The 18,242-nt window shown below is 27.2% G+C and overlaps 1 protein-coding gene across 1 annotated transcript in view; it reads right to left on the bottom strand.

The window, feature by feature from the left end:
* Nucleotides 1-4,187: 4,187 nt before the first annotated feature.
* Nucleotides 4,188-18,242, bottom strand: part of LOC113383450 — a 64,723-nt gene continuing 50,668 nt past the window's right edge. The window contains exons 2-4 of the mRNA XM_026621715.1: nucleotides 6,789-7,364; nucleotides 6,049-6,196; nucleotides 4,188-4,316 (exon numbers count right to left, since the gene is read on the bottom strand). Coding sequence (XP_026477500.1) covers nucleotides 4,188-4,316; nucleotides 6,049-6,196; nucleotides 6,789-7,321 — 810 coding nt within the window. The 5' untranslated portion in view covers nucleotides 7,322-7,364. The remainder of the gene's footprint in view (nucleotides 4,317-6,048; nucleotides 6,197-6,788; nucleotides 7,365-18,242) is intronic.

Consider the following 18,242-nt stretch of genomic DNA (forward strand, 5'->3'; position numbering starts at 1 on the left):
ATTGTAGAAAAAATATATCAGATATTAATTGACAAGATAAAATTAACTCTATTATAGAAAGGACAACTATGGGCTACCCTCTAATAAAAAAAACATAAAATAGGAGTAGCGAACAAGGAAAACAATATCTATATAAAATTTGTAATATCTATATATAAGTTCGAAACTTTGAATTGCTATAGTATTCATGTCATTCTGCCACACAATGAAAATGAATGCTATAGCATTCACATCCGTAAACGTTTTTAAGGAATTCCATAGCTATAGCCCCCTGAACACATACATTTGTTAACTGCACCTTATGTACCAAATTTGCTACCATTAGTTATTATTATACTAAAACATTTTATACTAGAAATATTTTATATGGCAACACAAGGTATGCCAGCTAGTGCATTTATAATTAGTTAACTGGGAAATGGTACCACAATTAGTTCTGAATGTGGTACAAAAATAATGTTAAGAGTCTTAAGTATAAATGAAGTCATGTAAATCAATTCGCACCTTGAAAGATGCACCAAAAACAAACGTTTTGCAGGCAAAATGTTAAGCGAATGACAATTACATCAGTATACATATCTAAATATAATATATGAATGCAGATTTCATATTGGTGTCTTGGAGAAGTCATAAAAAACTGCATCTGGCAGTCAATATGTTGAGACAAGGTTCCATTACCAGATACTTAAATCTAAGGCACTTCCCATAGACAACTGGCTCGCGTCAAACGTACTCTCACAATGCATTTCGGCTCAGCCGATATCGTTTAATTTTAGAGGATGACCCATTGCCAAAACAACTTCTATACTCTCGATTAGTTTATCTCGACGTGTAAATAATCGTTCCAAGTTAACCGTATAATTGCATTTTGTGGTTATTCTCGGTTATTAATTGTTTATTGATTCAATATAGAGTCATATGGCCGCATGCGGGAAATACTGATTTTGTTTATATTTTATGCCATAATAAAATGATTTAGTTGTCGATGGTATTGATGAACTAAACATGTGTTAACAGTTATGGGTTCGGAAATGGTAAGGAGCCAGAGTTATTTGAGTTATTTTATAGATATGCAACAAATGGTGGAAATACATGAATAAGGTGAAAATAATATAGGTTGTAGATTTTATATTAAGAAGGTTATGAATCATCGAGATCCCGGGTTCGATCCTGCTTCGTGCAGCTTGTTGTTAAGCAGTAGTGACAAAGATATTTATATGAAAATATAGATAGCAATATGATTCCAAGTGAAAATAGTCCTGGTTCAGATATTGTAATAATCATTCAGGGATGAGGCAAATGTGTGGGTTGCCATCTGCCGAACCACTTAAGTATAGTTTAGTGTTAAGTTCTGATCGCTGTTTAAAATAATAAAAAAATGAAAATAAAAAAATATAGTAGAATAAAAAAATACTAAGTATCCAAAGGAACCAGAAATAAATTAACCAGTACTTTTCTTGAAGTAGGATTTAACAATCATCCATTGATCCAACAAAGGTTTTGAATTTTCCGCAAGTAGGTTAATTTAATTGATATTTGAAAATATTGATATTGATAATTTCAATTACTTAACTAGAAACTGATCTATAATGTTTAAAAATCTATAATGTATGTTTATAACAAATGCATACGTTAAACAAACTTAACAACCTCTAATCACCATTTAAGACAACCTTTGAAGCAATTTTAAAAAATTTCTTAAATAGTGAAAATAGTAATTATGAAGAAGATATATTTATTTGTTGTTTTCATAAAAATCAAGAAATTCAATACGAAAATCATGGATATGTTTATTAAATGTCTATAGAATACTTGAAACGGTATGGAAGATTTAAAAAAATAATATAACCAATGTAAAATCAGAAACTGCAAGAAAAATATCCAAGATTCTATTCCAGAGGGTAAAAACGTAGAAATAATTTGATTTTTTAAAATTTAATTTTAAAACAGATTCCTTTTCTTCAAAGAGAATTAGAATGATAATTTTTAGTTAACTAGAAACTGATTCAGAGTATTCAAAAATCTATAAAAACATATTTTTAACAAATACATACAACAAAAAATTAAACAACCTCTAATGAATACAAGTTTGAGAAAACATTCAAATTAAATTTTAATTTATAAAACCGTCAATTATAAAATAGATACATTGGTTTTCATGAAACTAACCAAATTTTATCTTTGATATGTTTATTGAATGGCTTATAGAAATTTTAAAATTATATGGAAATTTTTCATATAAATTAATAATAATATAGCCAAGGCAACATCAAAAACTACGAGAAGACTAATATCCAAGTCTTTATACCGAGAAGTTGCTTTAGTTCCATAGAAATATAATTAGACAAATTTTAAAACATACATTAAAGCAGCCAAATTTTAATTTGGCATTTTACAATCAGTTACAATTAATAATTATCATAAAAATGTATTACATATAAACTTGATTTATTTCCGATTCTTTGCTAAAGTATTAAGATTAAAGATCATGGTTCTCTCCACGTCTTTTCAAATATTTTAAATTTTAACAATTGTTATGTAAAATTTCGAGTAGCTGAAAAATCATGGTTTGGGCATATTTCCTTACTACCTTATCTAATATATAAACAAAATACCGTGAAAAAATTCCATTGGCCTAATAACCTCTGATAAATATTGTACATATATGGAATTAAAAAACATCACTGTAACAAGTGTATAAATAAATAATCCACTAGTAATCATTAGATAAGATTTTTTTAAATCCGTCACCGATAAGCTAATTAGTAAGAAAAATTTGCAAGTTAATTTGGTATAAAATTAAAATAATCTTAAAAACATTAGATGAAAACCAAGACAGTTTATAGTAAATTGTAGCTAGTAGTCGAAAATCCATAAAACTGAATATTGGTGATTTTATAACAAGAATCATAGTAATAAGCACAATCAATTTAGGAAAATTAAGGTTCATATTTGTACAAATTTCCTATATCAATGTTCCTATATTAACTATGAAAAATTAGGGCTCATGGACAATTATTTCATTATAATCAGTAAAAATTTATGTTCGAAATTAATCTATCTAAGGGTAAAATATTTTTAAGTTTATTTAATGCAAGTAACCTATATCTGTATTGTTATTTTTAATTTTCTTTCTCAATTTGTATTTATATTTGTATTGTAATTTATAATGCCTAAATGACTAACTGAGTCGAGGCCAGTTAATAAAATAAAAATATAAAAAACAGAATCTATCTATTCTATTTTAGAATCATTAAAAAATCATAAAAAATAAGTTAGATAAATAGCAAGATGTCGTTCTTATATTTTTTACTGATTATCTTACTTTTAAAATGAAGTTTTTTTTACTTTTATTCGTCATCGATATTGTTTTCATAGAGACTAACTTCATATGTCAATATTTATCTATTATCTATTTATCACCTAATCTATTGATGATAATAATCCATATATCATTATCACGATTTTTGGCAGGAAATTTTTATGGTGTTTATAAAAATAATTAATTCATTTTCATGTTTTCTATTCCATGATCATGACTTGCCAGAAATAAGAAAGTGTCAAACGATTCAGAATGTTTTAAAATATAAAAAAATAAAACTTGCCCTTTAGGTTCTCTGATATGACCATATATATATGCTTGTTATTGTAAAGTTTTATATAATTATTATATTTCAAGAAATTCCTTGACTTGCAAAAGTATGGTTTTAAATAAAATGCTAACATTTATGTTATTTAAATCGTTCACATATTTTTTTTTACTATCCTATTTAATTCAGAACATTTCTAAAGAATGTATTTTATATTGAGACATTTAAAATTTTTATTTTTTAAATTCTGCAAAATACAAGTATCATAAATATTTACAGAATTGTATAAAAAAAACATAAAAAAATCTTTAGAATGCAAACTAAAAAAATATGAAAATATGCAAAAATTCAATTCAATTTGGGAGCCTATTAATTAAATTCCTGTTTCAATTCCTGCCTCAAACAACCTGATATCAAGATGTAGTAATATAAATTTTCATATGAAAATCTAGGTCTAAATAATATCTCAATAATCAGAAAATAGCTTTACGAGATATTGCTGCATTTGGTTGCCAGAATTAGCAACAATTTTGGAGTAATTGTTACAAAAATCTTTAAAATTCGAACTAAAAAAGATTGAAAGCTGCAAAATTAAATTCAATTTGGGAGCTTATTTATGACTGAAGTAGTGAGAGCTTTAGCATTGAAACCACAAGGTTCCTGGTTCAATTCCTGCTTCAAACAATTTGATATCAAAGTGTGGTGATATAAATTTTCATATAAATTCTGAATAATATATCAAAGAAATAATAGTCAGAAAATAGTCTTACAGAAATTGCTGCATTTGGTTGCCAGAATTGTAAAAAAGAAACAAATTTTTAAATGACTGTTACAAAAATCTTCAAAATGGGAACTAGAAACAAATTGAAAATATGCAAAAATTCAATTCAATTTGATAGCTTATTTATGGCTGAAGTAATAAGAGCTTTGACTTCAGAACCACAAGGTTCCTGGTTCAATTTCCTTCTCAAACAATCTGATATTAAGTTCTATAGTAATGTAAGTTTTTATATGAAAATCTTAATCTGAATAATATATGAAAGAAATAATAGTCAAAAAATAGTCTTGCAAGAAATTGCTGCATTTGGTTGCCATTTATAATCATCTTTAATAATCTTTTAGGTTGTAAAGAATTATATCACAACAGCTTGTTGAATACATAAAAAATAATATAGAATTGAAAATTATAATAATTATAATCATAATAGAAATATAGAACAGTTCTGATTATTTTTCACGAAAAATAATTTTCTACTGTATGTATTATATAAATATCTATAACATTGTATCTTACGTAGGTATGTTTTTAAAAATCTGTTATCTTCAGATTTTTGGATTTCACTGTAAACTTTATCAAAATATTTTACTTAATAGCAAACGATTGTCAATTATCTACGTCGATAGTATTGGTTTTGATAAAGATGACAAAAATAACATTCATTGTGATAAGATGCAATCGCGACTTAATTGTCACCGCCGATAATGATAAGCGACAAAGGTAAAATATAAAAGTATGGGGAATTCGACAGCATTTAAGTCAATGACTGTTTAAAAATCTTTATAATAATCTGTCAATGACTGTTTAAAAATCTTTGTAACTATTGCTTGGGTGGAGTGACTAGGGCGGATGCAGAGCACGCCATTATGGAGTGCAAAAAATGGGAAAAGGGTAGGCAAGAATTATGGAGGGAGATAGTAAGGCAAAAAATCTCCCTCCCAGCTAATTTTATAACATTGGTGATAAAAAAGAATATATGGGGCGCTATATTATTATATACAATCTACTACAGTTAAATTGTAAAGTTAACTTATAAAATGTACTAATGTACTTGCATACCAAGTCAAAAGTAAACATATATATATATATATATATATATATATATATATACATATATATTTTCAAATAAAAATGTATATTCTACACATTGATATCAGGTTAGAAATTAAACCATAAACCTTGTGGTTCCAAAGCCAAAGCTCTCATTACTTCAGCTATAAATAAGCTCCCAAATTGAATTGAATTTTTGCAACTTTCAATTTCTTTTTAAATTGCATTTTAAAGATATTCATAACGGTCATATGGATGATATATGGATATATCAATGACTTTTTAAATAAAAAAATCTAATTATGATATATGTTTATCCTTAAACGGACCGCTATTCAAAAAATAATGTTAATAAAGTTGTTCCTAATCACCTTTTAAAAGAATGTAGAATTAGTAAATAATTGCTTTAATTTAAATAAAATGTTGAGAACAAAATTTTTGTCAAATAAGGATCTGACTAAGTTTTTCAACAAAGAAGCTAATATTGTAATCATTAGATATAACTAATTCACAATGTGAATTAGTGTTATTCATTAAACTCAATTATTGTTTTCATAAAACTAGTTTGTTACCGAAAACTGTTTGCAATATAAATCCAAACCTTAATTTAATAAATTTAATATCTCTTACCATCTTCAATTTTTCTAGGGACATAAAATGTTCCACAGATTGTGGACAACCGTAAATTTCTATAAATTTTCGAGAACAAACACTTAAAAACATATTTATTATTCTATTCGGATTCAGTATCCTGTAAACGTCGAATCCAACATCATTTCTACATTTTAAAAGGTCTATTAAAAGAGTATAATTTATAGAGTAATAACTAGTTTTTATGAGTATCGTTAGGAAGTTTATAGTATTTGTATCAAAGTGCTTATTTTTACAATGTTAAGGTGGAGTATTATCTTGAAATTTATTTTTATTGGATCGGAAACGATAATAAAATAAACTTTAAAAAATCTTTTTTCACAAATGAGTAAAGATAGTATGTTCTAATATATTACATATATGGCGAAAGACAATATACCAGAATGCTAATTAGTATTTAACACGAATTTGTGATTGTGCTGAATAAAGCAAGTGGTTGTAAAATTTCGAACCAAGTTTTGGATGCAATATTAAGTAATTATATTTTTACGAAGTTTCACAAGAGACTTGATTAAAATAGTGTGATGCTTTTGGATAAAGCTAGACAAATATTTACTTTATAAACTTCTAGTTTTAGCATATCCTGCAGCCGTACTATACATTGCGGTACAGAGTTTGTTTTTGGTTCTGAGAATAGCAGGTGTAAAGTTCGTTTTATCAAGATCTTATATATGACAAAAATATGAAAAAAAACATGAAATAATATAAGAGTCACTAACCTTTCATCTTTCTCCACCTTAGGAAAGCTCCTCTTTCCGGCAGCCAAGACAGCACTTTCGCTCTGAGGTTCAGCAGATATACCCTGAGCCCTCTGCCTTTGAGTAGGAGGTCCCCTGACCCCAGGAGTCTGGACGCGGAATGGAAACACACTTTGGAATTTGTCCAGCTGCGATTTCAATTGAGCTATTTCCGACTCCAAAGACCTTATTTTCTTCTCCCTTTCCGCCAGAGCCATCCTCAAAGGCTCGACCACCATGGTTTCTATGGTCGCCACATCATGCACTGGGTTATTATTACCACTAAAATCAAAATCACCTTTACCCTGTCGACCATCTTGGACAATCACCACCTCCTGCAGAGATGGCAATCTGCTGGGTATATTGGAATTAGGTGAATTTAAGTTATTGTTCTGGCTCATGGGGTTGTAGTTGATCTGCAACCCTTGAACTTGGTCCTGGAGGGGTAGATTTTTCGTCTCTGTGGCTGCTTGGAGGACATGGTCATTCTGCAACACCTCGGCGGTGGTATCCATGCGTTGCCGGTTCGGTTCCGCAACCGTGGGCCGCGGCGTAGACCTAAAGCACCACGGTATATCAAAACAGACACGCATTGATGGACAGTTTGAGTAACACAGACTTTCGCAACAATGTAAACACATTTACACCGCGTTGCACAAAAAGGTAAGGAGTTAGAGGGACACGTGTTTCATGGTATAAACAACGGAGGAAAACGGAGATGTCAGATGGACAAATTGTGTTGTTAGATTATTTGCATTATTAATGTAAGTCAGTAGGAGGAAGTTGGTTGCGGGTATTGTTATAAGGAGAACAATGATTTTAAATGAACAATACACATTTTTGTTGGAAGAATGCTAGCACGCGTCGATCGATTGTCAAGAGCACTTAGGAAAAATTAGCACATTTGCAGAAGGAGCGAATAATTTCGTTTTGCCACCGAATTACGATTAAAATGATTCAATTATTATTGTTGTTGTTATTATTAGATTGATTCTGTTCCTGAGCACACGCGTCCGATCGGAATCTCATTGGATACTGGGCGCTTCTCAGAAAACACACAATTAACTCTTTAAACGTCAAATGAAATCTATCTCGTTCCCACATGCGCCTTCCTCTGTTTCTCAGAGTATACTATTCGCTTCCAACGAGCCAGAATATATCTATCTGGTTACATTTGTATGCACATACACTCGTCGAATATGAGTATGTGGGAATATATAACATTTATTTATGAAAATTAACTGAAGATGATGGTATTTTGCTCGAAACGTTTAGAATATGTGCTGTGATAATTAGATTAAATACTTTGTGCAAAAGATTATGGACTTATTGTCGTACTGATTGAAATATAAATATAGTATAGAATGTTCTGTTATATTATATATATATATATATATATATATATATATACACACATATATATATATATATATATATATATACACATATATATATATATATATATATATATATATATGAGTATCCAAAATGAGAACATTATGATATGGTGTGTATGTATTCATAACTGCAAAGCTCTACAATTAATAATATTTTTTCTTGAAAATACTATAAACGGTTTACCATGAAGGATTAGGCGCAAGTACATGTACTACTTTCCTAGAATTTTAACTAGTTTTTTTTAGGAAAAAATAAACTCCAAATCCTGTAAGTGTGCATACAAATTTCAACATAATCACAATAAATATTTTTTTAAAATATTAGTTTAATCAATTAGTTATATATTGAAAATTCTACACATAAAATTAAGGGCTAGCCCGTAGCGGTTAAAAGTGATGAGACATGATTCAGAGGTCCCGGCTTCGATACCCACTTCGAGCAGTCTGTTGTCAAGCAGCAGTGACAACGATTTGCACTTGGAAATATAGATAGCAATATGTTTTCAAGTGAAAATAGTCCTCACCCGGCATTGCTGCACCAATAAAAAAGTCAGCCCTTTTAGATAAATTCTAATAACAAAATCATCAAATATGGATGGATTAACCAATGGGTTGCCATCTAAAAATACGAAGTAAGGAGAAGTTTCAGCCCAACAGCCTATAGGACGTAAGGTTATGATTGCTGTTAAGATGTGAGAATAAAAAAATAAGAAAAAAATATGCATAAAATTAAAAAGTATTTTGTTATGTTCAACTTGAATACAAAATTGTCTCTACATAATTTTCAAATATAATTATAGTCCAATTCTCCGGTGCAATAGACCGTAACATGGTGTTATGGCAACCCTAAGTCACACTGCTTTCTTGGTAGTAAAAACTGTCAAACTGCTAGGTATTTTTTGTGCATTAATGCGTTTTACATATAAATCCTAACCCAGAAAACGCTCAAATTAAGAAAAGAATGTTATCGAAACTGCATCTATCTTATGTGCATTTATAACACATACATGAAGTTAAAATTCACGTACAAACGCCAGATTACACAACAAATAGCATTTTTAGTGCCATTTTATATGAAGAAAAGAGCGTAACATAACATTGCCATGATAACGCTAGGTTAAAGTCTATTTTACCAGAGAATTGGCAAACTTGAATATAAGGCAAAATCTTATATTTAAAAATATAGAGATTGATTATTTATAAAATAAAAACTAATTAAGGTACTTCAGAGGTATTTAAAGTAAAAAATAAACCTTCTTGAGGAATCCATCCACCCAGTTAGTAAATAAAAACAAATTTAGGTACTTTCGAAACATCTACTAAACTTTCTTTAGAGCTTTACTAAATCTACTCAACTTACTTTAAAGCTTTTGCTTCTACTTAAATCTATTTGTTATTATTTTTAAAAAATTACTATTTTATTTATTTACTACTATTTTTAAAACAATTTTCTGTCAAAGTGTTATATTTATATTATCTTTATATTTAGATTTTTTTTTTTGTTATTGCTCTGAAAACAGATTTAGGAAATTTAGAAATATCTAATAAACTTTGGAGCTTTACTATGTGTCTCTACTTAAATTATAATCATGTCTATTATTTATAGCACACTTTTCTTGTATTTGATGATTATTTTTAGAATTGTTTTTTGTCAAAGTGTTATATTTATATTATTTTTATGTTTTTTGGTCATTGCTCTGAGGTGAGTCAAAACTATACACAAAACTAATTGGATGAGAAAGTCTGTAAAATCCTATTATTATACGTATTTAATGCCCTAATAAATAGATAACCAAAATGAAACTGAACTAAAAAGAAAGAACTAAATTATGTTCTTAAAAATTCTCAGGTAGACTTTCATACGTTTTGAGCCCCAGTTTGGCTGTTTTTCACACAAATTATTTGATGAAATAATTATAAATTTAATTTAAAAACATAAACTGATTGTCAGAAAAAAAATAAAATGGAACCAACGACCTTTTCGAAATGTATGAAACAAACAAGTTTCATTTTTTTTATTAAATACTTTCGTTTTTCTTTTTAATATGTGGATGGATGCCTGTTAAAAAGCTTTTTTGTTTTTTTTTTGTATATATCACCATCTGCAAATTTATTTATACTACAAAAAATTACTTTTACAGCAATAGTCTGGTTGTAATATAAAAAAGTTAAGTCAATTTCTCTAAAAACGATAGTTTTTATTTTTTCATTACTTTTGGAACGATATTCAAAAACAGAAAAAAAATTGTTGTAAAAATCTAAATTATGATAAAATTAATTTTATAAATTTAAAAAATTATAAATCAATAATTTTTCAATTGAAAAAAATTATTTTCAATCAAGATACTAATTATTAAAATTAAATTATTTTCAATGACCGTGAGAAAAAATGTTAAAAAGAATATTAATTGGTCCATATTTTGTTATATATATCCATATTGCCATGTGATTAGCAAATGAACTGTAAAAAATCGATAAGTATAGTTGTAAAATAAACAAAATATATTTGAAAAATCGGAATGCAAAATATAAATATTACAAAGAAATATGTTTATATATATATATATATATATATATATATATACATAATTATATTTCTTAGTGACCTTGAAAATGCGCAACTCGATGCAAGTGTAAACACATGTATTCTCACACAATCAATCATACGTCTTTTGTGATAGATATGATAAATGTAGGACATACCTAATCGATTATAGGTTTAATTTCATATTTTTCAAATTAATAAATAACACACATAACTTTGCGAAACTGATACAACAGATAAAAAATGACATTGAAAATCATACGAATGAAATCCCAGATAGAAGAAATATAGTAATGGACATAGTGATAAATGATGAAAATGGGAAGAAGAACTTTTAATAATTACTTAAAATTTGATAATTTTATTATTACTTGTTTCAAATTGTTTTTTATTTAACAATCAGAACTATGTTAGCCCTACAATTTTGTGGCTTTATAAATAAAACAATTTTTTATTTATAAATAAATATATGTGTACCTTATAAAAAGTTAGCATAAAATACCCCTTACGTTTGACTTTGATATTTTGGAAAACTGTATTTGTTTGTTGTGTTAAAAAGAAAGTATTAACTTTTTTTGTGTTTTTTCTATATATATTGTATATCAAACCAAAGCTATTTTCACTAGGAAACACATTGCTAATACAATTTTCTTGCCAAATAATAATAATTTAATAATAACATAATTTTGTTTTAAATATCTCTAGATAAAGAGCTAAACATTGTGAAACTATATAAAAGTTTTGGTTAATTGCAAGATTATATTTATTTATTATTTTGTTTATAATATTTAAAATATTTAACATTTATTAAAGCATGTATTTAGCGTGTACTAAAAATCACCTAACTTTTACATTTTTTGTTGAAAATGTATAAGATAATAATAATAACATAATTTTGTTTCAAATATCTCCAAATAAAGAGCTAAAAATTGTGAAACTATATTAAAGTTATTTGCAAGATTATATTTATTTATTATTTTGTTTATAATATTTAAAATATTTAACATTTATTAAAGCATATATTTAGCGTGTACTAAAAATCACCTAACTTTTAAATTTTTTGTTAAAAATGTATGAGATAATTGCCAAAAATGTTCGATAAAACTAATTTACAGTGCATCTATAAAAGAAAAATTCATCATTTTGTGCAGGTTTTTTTAAAGAAGAAATATGCTTATTTTATTATATCCTTAAATGAAACACTTATTTTCTTTTTTCTTTGTTCTATTATTATTATTTATTTTTTTTATTTTTTTTTCTTTCGATTCCTCTCGTTTGTGTTAAAATAGAGCTTACAAGATTAAATTGTACATTGATTGCTATTTTAATAAATAAATAAATAAAAAACAAAAAAATATTATATAAATTATAAAATACACATCACGAAATAAAAATAACATTTTTAAAATATATATGCTGCTAGTTATAAAACAAAAAAATACAAAATATTGTAAATTACTTACAAAAACTGTACAAAATTTTTAATTAAAATTATAAATGCATTTCTCCGATAAAAATGATAAATTTTTCAAAATAACAACTGCATCAACTAAAGAAAAATTTATATTTTTTTTGGAGAAATGCAATCATAATTTCAATTAATAAATTTGTACATATTTTATAAGTAATTTACAATGTTTTGCATTTTTATTAAATTTGCAGAAATATATTGTTTATTATTATATACTAATATTTTCTTGTTTTAAATCCAGATAAAAAGCTTTAATAGTAAAGCTGTAGAAAGTTTTGGATCAATTGGTAAAAATAAAAAAAATATATATTTGCAAGTGTAAATTGATGTCACTACTGCTTGACATCAAGCTAGCCGAGGCCGGAATTGAACACGGAACTAGTTTTAGAAATTAAGTTAACTATAGTAAATATAGAAAAATTATTTTATCAGCGTGGGGCATTTCTAGTTATAAAACTAAGAAATTATAAATTTTTTAAGTTGTTTGAAATTTACATATGAAAATTATGTAATATTAAAAAACAATTGCCAATTATGTAATAATATATAACATAATAGAATAATCACCAACTTATTTTACATCATAATACATATATACATACGTATACACATATATACAAATATACATATATACATATAAATTAAGTTTTTCTGGATATTTAATACCATTTATGATTTGATTTTTTAGAACTATGTTCATTAATTTAATTTAATTAATTTTTAATTTTTTTCAAAAAAAAGTCATTTAATTTCTCATTTATAATTATTTTATATTGTGGGGATAAAGAATGTCCTCTATTTGAAAAATTTGAAGTCTTGGAATTAAACAAATATATAAACATTAAAAATTAAATTATTTATTCACTACAAATTATAATTTGTAATACTTTGAGGTACATGTGTGTATATTTATAGACTAATAGTATGCCCAAAACTTAGTAAAAATCATAAAATAAAAATGAAATAAATATTTTGATGAAAAATTAGGCTTTTAGTTCAGAAAAATAAAACCGTAAATATATAAATACATTTGTAGTAATAAAGTTTTAAGTACATTATAAAAGGAAATATATTTAATTATCCATATGTAATAAAATGATTAGCCTCATTATTTTATCAAATATTATATCGTAGCACAATAAAACAATTATCTTCACATAAACATAGAAACCCTAATATTACAACGTGACATACATAAATTAAGACAGCGATAGTAAAATTTTAATTTACAAAAATTTAATGTAAAACACAGAATAATAAATTTATACATTATAATTCAAGTTGAACTATTAATTTAAATCGTTATAAGTTATAGATTCATGAGATTATAAAGTTGTTAAACTGGGAATACAAGATTTGCGGATTCGAATGCAAAAACTTACTTCATTAAATGCAGGTGACAAACAAATCTTGAATTATCTCGTTGAACGGAAAATTTATTAAAAATTAACACATAAATATTGATGACGTACAAAATGAAATAAATAGCAAATATTTAGCAAAATTTTCTAAGTAATTAAATTCGCGAAAAATATTTTGAAGTACATCGTTTGAATATGATAATTATGTACAAGTTATTCCCGACAAAGTCGCACTGATTATGAGACGTCCGTTGAATAATGTTTCTTCAAATTAAATATTTTATGTAAATTCTGATTTCAATACCAAATGTTGCTAAAAATATACATCACGAATTTGTAAAACGTTGACATAGTGATCAATATTATCACATTTATCGGACGTTTGATTGAGATTATATAAGAAGGTAGATCTAGTTTAAAAAACTTTGCACAAAAACTATGCAAAAAAAATTAACGTGTAAGTAATTTTTTCTTGAAAGGCAATTACATCAATTTTGTTTGTTTAATAATATTTAAACAGTAATGAAAATTTTCGTTGGAGTATAGTTGTCTTTAAAACTCATAATCAGTTATTTATATGGATAATTTTTATCATTTCTGTTAATAGCTACTGCTTGGGTGGAGTGACTAGGACGGATGCTGAGCACGCCATTATAGAGTGCAAAAAATAGGAAAAGGGTAGGCAAGAACTATGGAGAGAGATAGTAAGGGAAAAAATTTCCTCCCAACCAATTTTAGGTCTACCAATTAAAAAAGTGTAGGTATTTATATTTAAAATAAGTAGCATATACGTTATAATATCTTTGATATATATAATAGGGTTGAGAGGGTGTTATTAAGGTGATCACATGTCCTGGGTTTTTCTAAACGCATTATTTATCCCGGATTTAGATCTTTTGTCCCGCGTTTTCAAAAAAGTATAGGGTTATAATGAATTTTTGCAATTACTTGAAAAAATTGCTACTACTCATCAAATATCTGAAAATTTTATGTACAACTAGTATGCTCATATGAAAAAAGCGGATTAAAATGTCCATTCACATTCATAATTTTGAAAAATTATAAAAATGTACTTCTTGGCTTCCCGGAATACCTGAATGTTAACTATTTTTAAATAATGAGGAACAAAATTGAACAAAATTTTATAATAAGTTTCAAAGCTGGCGGATTTTTATTGTGAAATATTGTTTGTTATTTTAAAATCACATTAAATTTTTAGTATTCACTACACCCCTCCCCCCACCCGAACATCCTAACATATGAAAAAAATTAGTAAATAGACAAAATCGATCATTTGAATAACAAGATATAATGTATGTTATTTTTGATGTCAAGGAATGTATCATTTTTTCAGATCTTAATAAGTTATTAATATTGTGTCTTTTATATTTGATGTAACATAATCAATTAGTAAAAATAATAATATAGTCCAGTCATAAGCTTAAATTAGTTAAGAATCTTCGAATTCGAGATGCCCAGCTGTAAGTCTGTAAATACTTACAGCTTATATTGACAACCTAAAAGTTGTCTCAGAACCTACATATAGGGTAGGGTGTCAAAACCATATGTAGGTTTTGAGACAACTTTTAGGGTGTCAATATACAAGTATTTACAGACTCACAGCTGGGTATTTCGATTTCCGAGGTGAACTTACTATAATGACTGGCCTATTCTCAAAGTATTATGAGTAGTTACAGGCCTATTGACTGTAATATTGTCTAAAAATTAGTTTAAAAGAAAAATCCTAACGTATGAAAAAAAAGTGGAAAAATGGATGGAAATCTGTTTAGGAATATTTTGTCGTGTTACCTCACTTTGGACCCAGACTCCAATAATTAATTACGTGTTTCCCTGTTTTGAATACCTAATGAAAATGACAAATTGATTTAATATATTTTTTCCATTGTTTACAGAATCATTTGCGCAAAACAATATTCCTGCACTTTTTATTTATTGTCCTGTTTATTACTTTCGAATAGCATCACAGTATGAACCCAGACATGTTTTAATTTGAATATAAATACAAATTTGCATTTAGGCGTACAATGATTTTGAATGAAGTCGTAAAATAAAATGTTGCCTAAAAATAAGGTCATCTAAAAATATCGACAGACATCGGAAGTAACAATGAAAACTAACAGAAAATAAACATTATGCGGGATGAAATTGACGGTTGTCAAATTAAAATTTGTAAAGCTCATTTTTTATAAAAAGCTAGAAATTCGTAAAAATTTAGTAATTACGATATCAAGAAGGCTACATTCTTTGCAACCTAGCATCAAACTTATATCAAAATACTCTACATATTTTCCAAATTAACTACATAGGACTAATTATTAGTCATTAGTCATTCGCACTATGTCATTAACAGATATTAAAATGATTTATTTATTTGTAAGTTTTAATTTATTCATAATGCATATCTGTATTTGTAGTAGGTACTTGCAGTATGCGGTTGTACCGACGGCATTCCAAGACTTTCGTAAAAATATGCACTATAGGCGCAGTGCAATGAAACACTGAAGAGAAATGAAATTATCAATGAAAATCGATATAAATTTATTGATCTGACTTCCATCAGAAATGAGACTGAGGCATAGATAGAAATATAAGAACAGGATGACTGAGAATTTTAATAATCTAGCAAGAAAGTTGTTAATCAAATTAATAACGGAATAATTAAAAAAAAAAGAGTGCGCGTAAGGTTCACACGCGTTTGTAGTCAAACTTATTTGCTACTGTATAAGATGGCATTTAAGTAAAATAAATACATCATATAACAATTTTGAATAACGGTTATTAGTAATATAGTAACACTCGTGATGCACACATTTATTAGTGTCAACCATTATACACATTTATATAATGATAAATTATAAATTATATATTTATAATAGCATTAAAAATATGTATAATATTTAAAAACAATAATGCAATTAATGTCATACTTCAAATATGATATGATCGGTTTGTCGTTGTAATTAGCATTTAGAAATGAACCTTCATTAGAGAAATGAAGTAATTTCTGATTAATAACTTCTATAATATTCGTTCACACAGTGGATTATGTTAAACAACGCCTAAACAAATATTTTTTTTACAATTTTACTCATCATGTATTAATTGTGTTTGAAGAACTTCATGTAATTAAAATTAACAAACATTCATTGACTGCTTGTATTTTTTTACTTTTTCGCTGGCGATATAGTCTCATTATTTGAACAGCTGTAATATCTGTCTCGCCTAAAAAATATTATCCATTTTAATAACTTCAAAGATTTATAGAAACTACGAATAATATAGAAATAATTTCTAAGGAACAGGGTAAAATATTCTTCTGATCCAGGCATTTTTCATTAAATCAACATTTGTACTACGAAGTAACTTTAAAATGTTTATTTATCTATGCCGATTTCTTTGTTGATATCGGTACGCGTACAACGTTGATGCCGGTACGCATACAACGGCAGATCTCTATTCACATACGCGACGACTAATCACAATTGACCAGTATAGAAATGATATCATCGAGAGCCAATGACGAATCATTGGAACTCGACTCTTATCTTATCTTATATGCCGTAACGCACTTCCGTTACATTTGTACGGATTTACACCCTAGTCGCGCCTAAAGAAGTTTTACTGCAATAACTTATAAATAAAGTCTTAAGAAAATTACCTATAGTCCAGTCATTTGGTCGTTTTGCCGGCACAGTACTCCGGGAATTCTAAAAATTGGTAATCTTATAGATTTCGAGGTGCTCTTTACGAAAATCAACTTTGCCACCTTGAATTTGAACGCCAAGTTGCCGCCATATTGGAAAAATGGCGTCAAAAAACAGCTTTTTTAAAAATAACTCCTTTCTGGCTCATTCTACGATAAAAGTATCTATGTACGAATCAAACTAGATAAAATTTCCTACAATTCTTCAAAAACCCGTTTTTTTGTAAAATTGATAGTTTGAGAGTACGGACGCCTCAAAGTGTTTGCTGCTCTCGCCGCAGTATCAAATCTCTCCATATATGATAGCACTTTGAACTTGACCACATTCTCTCTAATAAATAAATATTTTGAATGTTAAATTAAGCGAATAAGATCTAGAAATAAAATAATTGGTTTAACAAAATAAAAGATATTGAATAAATTATAGAAAGCTTTCTCTAGTTTAATTTTGTTTATAGCTACTTTGCTATGGAAGTGTTAAAAAATCAGCAAAAAACAGAAAAATATTTGAATTACTTTATTTCTAGATCTTATTCTCTTAATTTAACATTGAAAATATTTAATTATTAGAGAGAATGTGGTCAAGTTCAAAGTGCTGTCATATATGGAGAGATTTGATACTACGGCGAGAGCAGCAAAGACTTTGAGGCGGCCGTACTCTCAAACTATCAATTTTACAAAAAAACGGTTTTGTGAAGAATTGTAGGAAATTTTATCTAGTTTAATTCGTACATAGAGTCTTTTATCGTAGAATGAGCCAGAAAGGAGATATTTTAAAAAAGCTGTTTTTTGACTCCATTTTTATGGCAGCAACTTGCCGTTCAAATTTGAGGTGGCAAAGTTGATTTTCGTAAAGAGCACCTCGAAATCTATAAGGTAACCAATTGGTCACTAAATATACTATCATCACATACTGTGTATTAAATACTTAAAGTTAT

The sequence above is a fragment of the Ctenocephalides felis genome, unplaced genomic scaffold (assembly GCF_003426905.1).
Source record: "Ctenocephalides felis isolate EL2017-DRISC unplaced genomic scaffold, ASM342690v1 CF-g0.4_SCAFFOLD_03570, whole genome shotgun sequence".
NCBI classification, from domain to species: Eukaryota; Metazoa; Arthropoda; class Insecta; order Siphonaptera; family Pulicidae; genus Ctenocephalides; species Ctenocephalides felis.